The 11,590-nt window shown below is 39.1% G+C and overlaps 2 protein-coding genes across 3 annotated transcripts in view; one reads left to right on the top strand and one right to left on the bottom strand.

The window, feature by feature from the left end:
- The window catches only part of LOC106096240 (darkener of apricot like), a 263,715-nt gene extending 252,443 nt beyond the window's left edge, over window positions 1-11,272 (bottom strand). For both annotated transcript variants that reach the window (XM_013263887.2, XM_013263886.2), the window contains exon 1: window positions 10,428-11,272. In XM_013263887.2, coding sequence (XP_013119341.2) covers window positions 10,428-10,676 — 249 coding nt within the window. In that variant the 5' untranslated portion in view covers window positions 10,677-11,272. The remainder of the gene's footprint in view (window positions 1-10,427) is intronic.
- LOC106096239 (putative hydroxypyruvate isomerase) lies at window positions 6,329-7,530 on the top strand. The gene has a single exon (XM_059363396.1). It carries the CDS (start codon window positions 6,582-6,584, stop codon window positions 7,365-7,367), a length of 786 nt encoding a protein of 261 aa, XP_059219379.1. The 5' UTR covers window positions 6,329-6,581; the 3' UTR covers window positions 7,368-7,530.
- Window positions 11,273-11,590: the final 318 nt, after the last annotated feature.

Here is an 11,590-nt window from a genome sequence, read left to right on the forward strand (position 1 = left end):
GCATATCCAATAAGCCATTCCAATGAGAACCATAAACCTCGCTCCCAAAAATTATGGAAACCCTCTTTAAATCTCCTCAAATTTACTCCATTTACCTTAAATAATGTTAGTTAATGCAATTGAGCTTGTTAATGTTCTGAAACGGCGATAGTTTTGTGCACAGCAGCAGCAGCAGCTTTTTGTTGCTCCTATTGTTTGTGAGAAAGGTCAGCACCAGAGACGGCGACGAACGAGCGTAGAGAATACCTTTTTTTTTGTTTTAGGTATTTGTTAGTCTTTTCAACAAATTTAAAATATAAACGTGCGACGCAACCTCTTCTAAACAAGTTTTATTTGTGCGAAATTGTTTTTTGTATGAAACATCTATTAAGGCGAATCCGTGAATCTGGGAGTTTACCAACCAGACAGGGCAAGCAGCAGAGTAGCAGCACCAAGCACCAAAACATAAAGTGTGCGCAAAAATTGATTTTTTTTATCTTTATTCTCCCTTTTTACGACGTTGTTTTCTTGTTCCGCTGTTATTGTTTTCTGTGTTATTTGCTTTTGGACAATGGTCGGAAGTATCAACTACAGTTGTTTGTTGTTTTTGCGAAATATTAAATGTTATTTTTCAGTTTTTCCAGCTATTTTCTTGAAAAAATCATCAATAAATGCTTTCTTCGAACGCTCCTCTAAATCGCAACACACACAATTCTTCCAGTTCTCTCTTGTTGGATTTTCGTGGCTGTCAAAGTTGATTTGTGACGTTTACGACAGTAACGAAGCGACATCTGGCGTTGAAATGAATAGCAGATGCTATTTGAGGGCAATCTAAATTTATGATGGACGATGACTATCAAAGTGCTAGATGTTTATTCTCAATAATCAAAAAAATACATTATTTTACTTTAAAATACTGCAATAGGAAGTAAATAAAATAAAAACGAATCAAGACTACAGCGGTCAAAAAAAGTATTCATCATTCAATGTTTTTTTTTTTAATAAGTCTACAAAAGACAATTGGAATAAAAACATATTAAACTAATGATGCAGTAGTGCTTGTGTGATATATATGTACACAATTTCATTGTTTTTAAAGAAAAAAATAGTATTTATTGGAACAAAAAGGGCCATTTTACAGCTGAACACAAAAAATTAAACAAAAAAAGTATTCATCATTGCAAAAAAACAAAAAAATAAATAACATAATTTAAAAAAAATTAATACTTTGTTATTCACCGCGTCTTATAACTTCTTTTAAACGGTTTGACATCGATTGGACTAATTTAGCGGTTATATTTTGGTCTATATTAGTCCATTCCTCCATTATCACCTGTTGCATTTGACTCTTGCTCGAAAAATTGCGCGTTCTCAATTTGCGTTCGAGATGTTCCCAAAGATGTTCAATTGGGTTCAAGTCGGGACTTTGAGGAGGAGTTTTAATGACTTTGGGGCAGTTATACAGCATCCACATCTTGGTATTTAAAGCAGAATGTTTGGGGTCATTATCTTGATAATATTGAAAGTTATTACCAAGCCCAAGTTTTACAGCACTATCTTTTAAATTCCTCTTTAAAATGTCAATGTAATACTTATGATCCATTACTCCATTAATAATTTCAAGATTTCCCGCTCCTGAAGCCGCCATACACCCCCAAACCATTAAACCACCTCCACCATGTTTTACAGTAGCAACTGTGTTTCGTTCTTCAAGCTCTGTATTTGGTTTTCTGTACACTATGACCTTTCCATCGCACCCAAAAAGATTAAACTTGCTCTCGTCTGCAAAAATGACTGTTTTCCAAAATGATTCGGGCTGTTTTACATACATTTTTGCGAAGTTTAGCCTTTTCACTCGGTTTATTTTATTTATAAAGGGCTTCTTACGCGCAGTTCTTCCTCTGTAACTATGCCTTTTGAGTGTATTTCGAATTGTTTGTGTAGTAACTTCCTTCCCTAAATATTCCATAGTGTTTTTACGAAGAATGGTCGCATTTGTCTTCGGAGTTTTCTGAACTTGCCGCACTAGCCAACGCACATCTCCAACTGAAAGTGCTTTTGGTCGACCAGATCTTGGTTTATTGTCAACAGTTTTCGTTTCTGTCCACTTTCTGATGATGGATTGTATAGTAGATCGTGGTCTATTTAATATTTCACTGATAGTTTTTTGAGTTAAACCATTCCTGTGGTGTTTTATTATCAAAACTTTTACCTCATCAGAAACCTCGTTTTGCTTACGACCCATTTTGACAAAAACTATATTTTCAATGAAATTAAATATTTGCTGTCAAGGGCAAAGCCTCCTTTACTAAATAAAACAGAAAAGGGGGATTCCCAAATAATATTTGAATTTGACTTTGATGATAACACATCAATGATGAATACTTTTTTTGTTGTTTTTGGTGTTATTATATAAAATTGCATTTTTTGCGCTAATTAAATTTATTTTTTGAATTTATTTTAAAACATATTACGAAAAATAAACTATTGCATAAAACTGCATTATTTGTTTACTTTAAATTTTCTTCAATTACCCAAAATAAGTGAATTTATTATCAATTTTGCTAATGATGAATACTTTTTTTGACCGCTGTATTTCATTTATAAGAGCAAAGCGTAGGCCAAAAATTCCACATGGATTTCTTACACATATACGAATGAGATTATCAAAAGGGAAAGAGTGGTTAATATGAATGATATATCAAATTCAAGGCATATTTAAAAAGGTGGTCTCACGCAAACAGCTGGTAACAGCCGGCCAGATTTGATGTCAGATTTTTGTTTGCATTCACTTTGTTGTTATTTTCTTTCTCGCATATTCTCTGCTCATGTACGCACACGTATACACACACGCGCAAAAGTGTCTTTGTGTCAGTAGGTACTTTTAACGACAATCGATATTTTCAAAATCAGCTGTTTTCGCTCACGAATTTCTATTCGTCAACTAAACGACGGACAATTGTTTGGTGTTTACTTTAAAGAAATAAATAAAGATCAATATTTACGAGGAGTGGAGTAGAGTATTTTTATCTGTTTTGTTTTGTTTAAAACATTCCGGATATGTGTGTGCCCAATCAATTAATAAACGTGTTTTTCTTAATATGGAAAAACATGTACCCAAAGATTTTATGCGAATAAATTCGTATTGATTGCACATTCCCTAAATAATTGTGTAAATTTTATTTGATTTTGTGATGTTTTTAGGTAAATAAAAGAAAAATTTCATGCTTCCTCTTTGTGTTTTTCGTTTTTTTTTTGGGTAAAGTTGCCAGAGAGAAGAGATAGATAACGATTTCAATTAACGAGAAATTAGAGAATAACATAATCGTTAGTGCAAACGATTTTTTTTGTCGACATATTTAACTAAACAATAGAACACTTAACGAAAACAAACAGTAGAAAAGCCCCATGAACATTAAGGTTGTCAAAATGTGCGGAATATGGGTTTGGTATCAAGATATATTAATTTACAGGTAATGGCAGTTGCCCAACAACATGTGCACTATCTGTCAAAATCAGTGATAAGTGCAACTGCCACTACCTGTAAATGAATATATCTTGGTTGCTATTCTATTCTCCTTTCGGAATAGCCGAGGAAATGTTTAATTGTTCCGCAAGCGAAATTTGACAGCAGTTAAATGTTTTTTGTTTCCATACCAAATACGTTTTTATCTGCACTTTTCGTTTTCTCTTTAATATAGTTTTTCTCTATTTAATATAGTTTTTTCGCAAATAAATAATGAAAAATGAACCATTGAAACCAATAAAACATACACAAATGATGCCGGCAATGGTTTAAGTGTTGCCACTTTGATTTTTTTGCCATTTTCCTCACTATAAACAGCGTACTACTTTTCCGCTGACGTTTTTTTATATGGAGTTTGACAGCATTCCGCCTTAAAAGCTGAACAGAATACTCAGCTTAAAATTACATAAAATAGGAGAAAACGTAAGCAAGGAATGAGTGTAAAAAGAGAAAAAGTACTGTCAAAAATTCAAAAAATTGCCACAAGCACACTCCATTTGTTCATCTGCCCATTCAATACTACTGCCTTACAGATAACTCTGGATGAGTGACAGAATTCCTGAAATTAAATATTTAACCTGCGATATTGAACTGTCTAAAGTTTATATCCCACCAGTGTCGGCAAGTCCACCCGGCTATCGTCCTGTTATTGGAGTACAAACTTTAATGCTCAACATGGGCTCTGGCAACCGAGCATTAGAGATGACCAGAGAGTTTGCCTCAGTTCGTTAATATAGTTTTCATAGGCAAATTTCCACTAGCAGAGAGGAGCAGTACTAGGAGAACAGATAGATGACTTCACTTTGTGCACCATAAATAAAGCCGTATCTACCAGGCATAAGAGAGATTGACCCACAAAGCGATAGTCGCCGCAGATTTGATAAACTTCACCACATGGCGGACGATTGTCACCCTCGTCTCAAACCATTTCCCCCTATTAATAGAGCTCCAACGATCAAATGTCTTCATAGTCCCGAACGCAGAACGTACCTCAACCGGAAGAAATCGGACTGGTTAGGCTTCAGGGACCCCACTGAAAACATTTCCGACGACAACCAACCCTTCTGATGTTCGCATGGTTGATGTTCTCAACCATGGTTGAGCAATTTAATCGTCGACAACAGCCGCCAAGGAACACAAGCCAAGTCGCGAAACGTTCAATAGAAATCAAATACCAGACGCGGGATGGATTGCAACCCATTTTTGTCAAGTCCTCATAGAGACACAAGGTGAAAAGGACCATTCTACGAAATTCAAGAAAGTCCCCAATCGACACAGAACCAAAGATATTCGGAAAGAAGATTTAGTCGAAGGTATAAGGAGAACCAAAATATCAAAGGCTATGGACCCTGCGGAATATCAATGCTAATGCCGAAACAATTAAAATAATTAGGGACCAAATACAAGAGGGACACCCTCATCACATATATTTGCACTCTAGTAATACCGCAGATATAATATAAATATCTGGGGTCCATGTTGTCAAACCAGGGTAACGTAACGAACAAGGAAAGGGATATCATACAGGCCGATATCTCTCCTATCCCAAGTCACAAAGACACTTAAGGCGCTACTCCTACCCAGATTAAATTCGGCCTTAATTTCAGCAGTCCACTATCAATGCAAATTTGCCCATGAACATTCCATTAAGGAGCTGGGACATTCAAAGTTAAGCTCAATGACAAGAGACCTCCTTTTTATAGCTGAGTCCGAACGGCGTGTCGCAGAGCGTCACCTCTTTGGGAAGTTTTTACATGGCAAAGTACCTCACAAATGTCGCCAGAGAGGATAACCACCGCTGAAAAATTGTCTGATGGTCGTGCCAGGATTCGAACCCAGGCGTTCAGCGCCATAGGCGGACATGCCAACCACTACGCTACGGTGGCCGCCAGTCCACTATATTGGTTTAAAGAGAAGCACAGCACGGCAGCGACACTTACTGCCATCACCACCTATGATCTTCCTATCTCGATCGAAGATGTTGAGTTTAAAAACACGAATTCGAAGCCCCGTAGAGTTAAAGTGAGAGCTTTTTTCGCACCAAGGTCCGGTGCCGCCCGGTCTCTCACTGAGACTCTCCGCTCGATACCGCTGATTGTTCACGACTGCCGTTGCTGCTACTCCACTATCCGCAACCTGTGGACGCAAACGGTAGCTCGCAGCTATGTTCCTCATGATAGCAATAAACACCACACAGATCGGACTTCAATGTTCCAGCCTTTGTGGTGTTCAGAGCACCAGGATGGTGTCCTCTCCCAGCTCCTGTGTAAGGTGCCTCCATAATACCATACGGGTTACAATGTCTATGACGCCGAACGCATGTAGTAACCCTTGAAACCATCGCCGGCATCATTTTTGTTTGTTTCAACGGTTCGTTTTTCTTTATTTATTTGCGGAATAATAAATTTAATAGAGAAAACCTTAAGTGCAAATAAAAAAACGTGTTTTGATATGGCAACAAAAACATTTTATTGTCGTCAAATTTCGCAGGCGAAACAATTAAAAATTTCTGTCATTATTCCGAAAGAAGAATAGAATACCAGACCTTACCAAACAACAAAATCCTCCCAAGAATCTCAAACGGGTGAGTTCAGTAATTTAATATTATCCACAAATAAGGAAAATTCCGTACTGTCTATTGCATAGTTGAAACCCTCTCTAATAATGGTCTTATTTAAATGAACATTTAAGTATGGCAACTCCTTGAGAAACTGCAGCTGCTGTTTCATTTTAATCATTCCCCATCTTACATAGTAAACCTAGTTAGCATTTTTGCATTTTTTAATTACTTTTGTTTACTCTTGGCAGCAAGGTAAATACCATGAAATTGTATAGCAAAAGCGCCCTAATCTTATTATTAATTTTATTCATACCATAGAGCGGACAACAACAAAAATCGATAACAATCCTCCGCCAAAAACATAAATAAACAAAAAAACTCAATGACCCTGGTCAAAGACAAATAAAAAAAACATTAACCACTTAAACCGAAAAAAAATTGACACAACAGATAACAAGTGCAGCTGAAAAAAAAAACTTCGTTAAACAGGTATCGTCACGTGGCTCTCTATTAAAGATGGCTCTTAAATTTGCGGCAAATCTAAACTTCCTATTTACTGAGGTGGCCAGCATTGCGGAAAGAATATCCTTGGCACACAAAGCAGGATTCCGAGCTGTGGAAATTCCCTACCCCAGATCCGAAGAAGCTGCTGTAGTCAAAGCCCGAGAAGAAACCGGTATTAAAGTAGCCCTGCTGAATATTGCCTTGGGCACCAACGAGCTACAGTTGGGGGCAACTAGTGTGCCGGGAGCAGAAAAACATTTTCAAACCCATCTAACAGAAACCATAAACTTAGCAAAACAATTGCAATGCCAAAAGATACATCTAATGTCTGGTTTGGTAAAAACTTCCTCGCGTGAAGAACACTTGGCCACCTATGTGGCCAATTTGAAATATGCTGCTGGTGTGCTGGAAAAAGAGAATATTGTGGGAGTCATTGAGCCAATTAACCAGTATTCTGTACCTTCGTATTTTATGAATTGCTATGACATGGCTGTGAATGTATTGAATGATGTTAATAGCAAAAATCTTAAACTTCTGTTGGACATATTCCACAGGCAATTAATACGTGGCAATATCAGCAATGGTTTCCAAGAATTGTCCCAATATATTGGCCACATACAAATTGCCCAAGTGCCGCATCGTCATGAGCCGGATCAGGCTGGAGAATTGGACTATGGCTATGTGTTTGAATTGATTGCAAAGGCGGGCTATGCCGATTGGATTGGTTGTGAATATAAACCAAAGACCACAACAAATGAAGGTCTTAAGTGGTTAGATAAATATGGGCAAAAATTATAAGGAGATATGATGATAATTAAGTTGACCCCAATATATCTATTAAGTTTTTTTTTTGTTTAAATTTTGAAAAAAAAAAAAAATGTTTCACTTTGTATTTGAATAAAAAAGTGTACCTTACAGGAATTTAGGAAATAAATGAAGATTCAAAGAATCAAAAATTGAACTTGTGGTCTAATGATAAGAGTTTGAGATTTTCAGGAAAGGATTCGCTATAATAGCATATGGACGCAACTTTTTAAGGTTAACGAGAGAATACTTCCCTACTTTCAGTAAGGTGGAAGGGCAAGTCCTAACTGCCCCCTGATGGAGGGTGGTGGGTGTCCTAAGGGATCTGGACTGTTAAACAGATGAAGTGTGACATAATTCAGCCAGTACTACTCTGGCCTGGATGGGGAAGTCAATTTTGCAGGTAAATGGATGCGTGATCGTTCTCCAAGGACCCCATTTACGGCAACAGCTATCGTGTCTGCATGAATATTATCTAGACCCGTTTCATCTTGAGATTTTCTCTTGTAGCGCTAAATCATGTAGATACACCTTATAGCTTCTGGGCTATGGATGCCTTTATAAAAGATTTAGATAACAGCCCAGAAGCTTAGACAGCATGTAGTTATGTCTTCGCACGGGTATGATCTTTGTCACCTAATGGAGGTATACGTGAGAACTGAGGAGACAGCCTGTCGCAGTTAAAAGAGCGGAATTCTGATATATGTGAACATTATTCCACTGCATGTCACAGTAAACGAGACCACACTGGGGCTGCAAAACTTACCGCAGATCGGCCAATAGCTTTGTACGTGGTCAGCAAGGTGTGTGTGTGTGTTGTACACTGAGGCGGCAGCCCTTGCCGTTGAATTACTCCATCGGGTCAATCCGGTACGTACAACCGGCTGCCATGGGATTTTTGTCAGCAAGGTGCTGCAGGCAAGTCACTTGAGTACTTTGTTTTTACTTCTGACCTTATCGAATATTGAAGTGGCATGAATGGTGGACGGTAAATAATGATGTACATTAAAATCTCCCCGAACCAGACGATAATGAACAGACGGAAGGCTACTAATATCGGTCCTTTAAACGTGGTTATTATCTTTGTCACAGCTGCCAATTGGCACGTTGTTAAACTCTATCTCAGCAGTACCGGACTTGACGGCTATCCCTCTGCATTCAATAGTGCCCAATCCCATGGCAGCCGGTTGTACGTACCGGATTGACCCGATGGAATCCTATATCGGCAAGGGCTGCCGCCTCGGTGTACAACACACTGCTACAACAACAACAACATTCAATAGTGTCGGGCGCAGGCGAGATTGGTCTATATTGCCAGGAATGGGGTATCACGAAGCAGGCTGGAACATTGTTATTGTTGTCATGAGTCCACAGGTTGCCGCTAGTGGAATGCTCCATACGGAGTAGCTGCAACGGCAGTCGCGGACAATCAGCGGTAACGAGCGAAGAGTCTCAGTGTGAGGCCGGGTGGCACTGGCTCTTGCACAAATACTGAGTGCCTATGGCGCTCGATATGACAAGGCAAGTTATTGGCGCCTTTACATAAACAATGGCCAACTCGTTCCCGCGGCGATCGGTACTTTGGACCCGAACGAGCTTGCTCACACAGCAGCTTGACGAGGATCGCCTCCTCTATATGAAAATGAGGCTACAACAAAAACAACGAAGGCCAATCTCCCACCTCCTCTCCGTGAGTGATCCTTACGTGGCACCTAACCAGCTTTGTTGTTGTTGTCGGGTGGTCGGTCGATGGTCTGATTCCAAAGAAATGACGGTTTGACAGGATGCCTCGCTAGGAGATCAGGGGATGCCATGTGGGGCATCCTCATTAACCGTGCAAATCGTGGTGACTTCAATCTGCTCTGCCAAAGCTAAGCTCCGCCGATCGTTGCCTAGGGTAGAATGCCATGAAACGTGATGTGTATTAAAGTCTCCCAGCACCAGACAATTATGGGCAAGATAGTAGGCCACTAATGTCAGGCTTGTGGCCATTAATCGGGTCATCGTGTTGTATAGCGCCAACTCGGCAGAACCGAACTTGGCTGCTATCCCTATACATTCCATGTTGGAGTCACTAGCGCCAGGCGAAGGCGAGATTGGTCTATACTGCACAGAATGGTGTGTCGCAAAGGCAAATCCCTCACCTACGTAGCACATTGTATTCGCGGCAACTGTGCAGACTGCAGGTGTTGGTCAGCTTTGTCTCATGAATCACTGTAATAAAAAGATTTCATAAAATCTACTTTTTCTCCGATCTTGCCTCGGAGACCATTGCAATTCAATTCCAAGAAAGATGCACTCCCCGGTTGGGTGTTGCTGTTGCATATATTGACGCACGGGAGAAGTCGGAGGTGTTGCGTAGTCCGTCGCAGGAGGCGACGATGACGACGCTTCTTACACACTGCTGTCTATGCTACCACAACAACTTGCAACATATATATCCACCCCATGCACCGGTTAAACTTGGTCGAAACCGACCGATAATGGAGGCGGTTCTGGCGAATCGACCAGGGTCGAGGGTTTTTCAGTCACGGCATGGAACAGAAACGTACAAAGAAGGGAATCTAGGATGTAGTCTCACTTGAAGTAAAAAGAACAAATAGGTACACTGTGGCGGCAGGCATATGACACTCAACTGTTCGTCTGTCCAGCATAAAACTCGACTTGCTATCAGATAACTTTGGACGCAATCTAACCAAGTTACAGTATTACTATATATGAAAAGTTATGACTACGTTGACAAGGACCCTTGCAATGTAGTCAGTCAGTATGACTAAACTCCTGTAAAGTCGTTAAGCAAGCGTACGTCTGGAAATGCACACACTACAGGCAACAGTTACAACTCATTAACGCCAACCGAATTAAGAAATAAACTCATTTAAATATTCAGCTTTCCATTTCTTTCAATATAAGAGCACCCAATTTCATCCTCAGCTTGTTATCTATTTGCTAAAGCATTTAATATCATAAATCAAAATACTCATGACCAAAACCAGGTGGTAGGTAGCTACTCATAGTTTTATAATTTTTTACCGAGCATTTAAATTTACTTACCTCTTCTCTGTAAAAAGCTGTATCCTTGTTATTGGTATGGGATGTGGACGAAGTGTTGCTGGTGGCTGCAGCGGCAGTGGTGGTGCTATTAGAGTTGGTATTCCTGGTCCTAGTCTCCGTTAACGGACTGTATGTAATGGCTAAATGAGGCGATGAAGTTACGGGCAAATAAAGTCTATTCCAAAGATTATTCACCAAATTTGATACACGTTTCCAAGAGTTATAGGCCGTTTGCAGTTTTATGTACATGGATCCAATTTATTTTGGAATAACCCCCACAAATATTGTTATGAATTAAAAACAAAACCGATTGATTTTATGTTGCTGCTATCGCTGCGGTGCTGATGGTTTCTCTTTTTCTCTTTAATTCACTTCTTTTGCAAGTTGTTGGCTTTCTCTGCTCATCCGCAACAAAAACCAATTTTTTCGCCAATAACAACAACAAATGCAAGGCAAAGGCAGAAAACACAAAACATCGAGTGGAATAGAGAGAGAACGAGTAACGAAATCCAATTAAGGGAAAGAGCGTCAGTTGTTTTTATGTCAACTGATTGTCAAGTGGGGTGGATAGGTATGGGTTTGAAAGAGACGAGCCGAAGAATAGCGGCGCACTTGTTACATGCTATGCTACGGTTTATTTGTTACAGCAACAAAAATAATCGTAAACCAGCAAAACTTAAAAAAAACACCCGGATATATCAAAAACCAAACCTCTGAGGAAATTCAAAGGCCTCCTTATGAAAATGGCCGTATTGCTGAAGATGGTATGCAGTTTAAATAATCCAAGGACACAAACTTGTTTAAATATTTGCACAAAATTCGTTTTTTTAGCGCCGCTTTTTGACGTTTTCTAATTGGCTTCCAAAAACATTGAACTGCTACCAACTTCATACCGCTAGAAATTAGAGTTACCTGATTGTTTGTCGAATGACAGTTGACAAAATCTTATACGATATGCTCAGTTCCAATTACAATTCGCAAGTGTTAAGTTGTTAATGTTATTTATTTTTTAATAGTTTAATTAGCGTTGGGCATAACAGAAAGGTTCACGAGGGTAAGTATTATCCCAATCACTGTTATTGTATACTGCATATATCTGTGTAAAATGTAGCTTTCGTGTAGTTCTGAACAGTTTTGTGGCAAAAAACCATTCTCCTTTATTT

The sequence above is a fragment of the Stomoxys calcitrans genome, chromosome 2, assembly GCF_963082655.1.
Source record: "Stomoxys calcitrans chromosome 2, idStoCalc2.1, whole genome shotgun sequence".
NCBI lineage: Eukaryota > Metazoa > Arthropoda > Insecta > Diptera > Muscidae > Stomoxys > Stomoxys calcitrans.

Coding starts and splice junctions, on each gene's coding strand:
- LOC106096239 (XM_059363396.1), top strand. CDS start 6,582: ATGGCTCTTAAATTTGCGGCAAATCTAAACTTCCTATTTACTGAGGTG.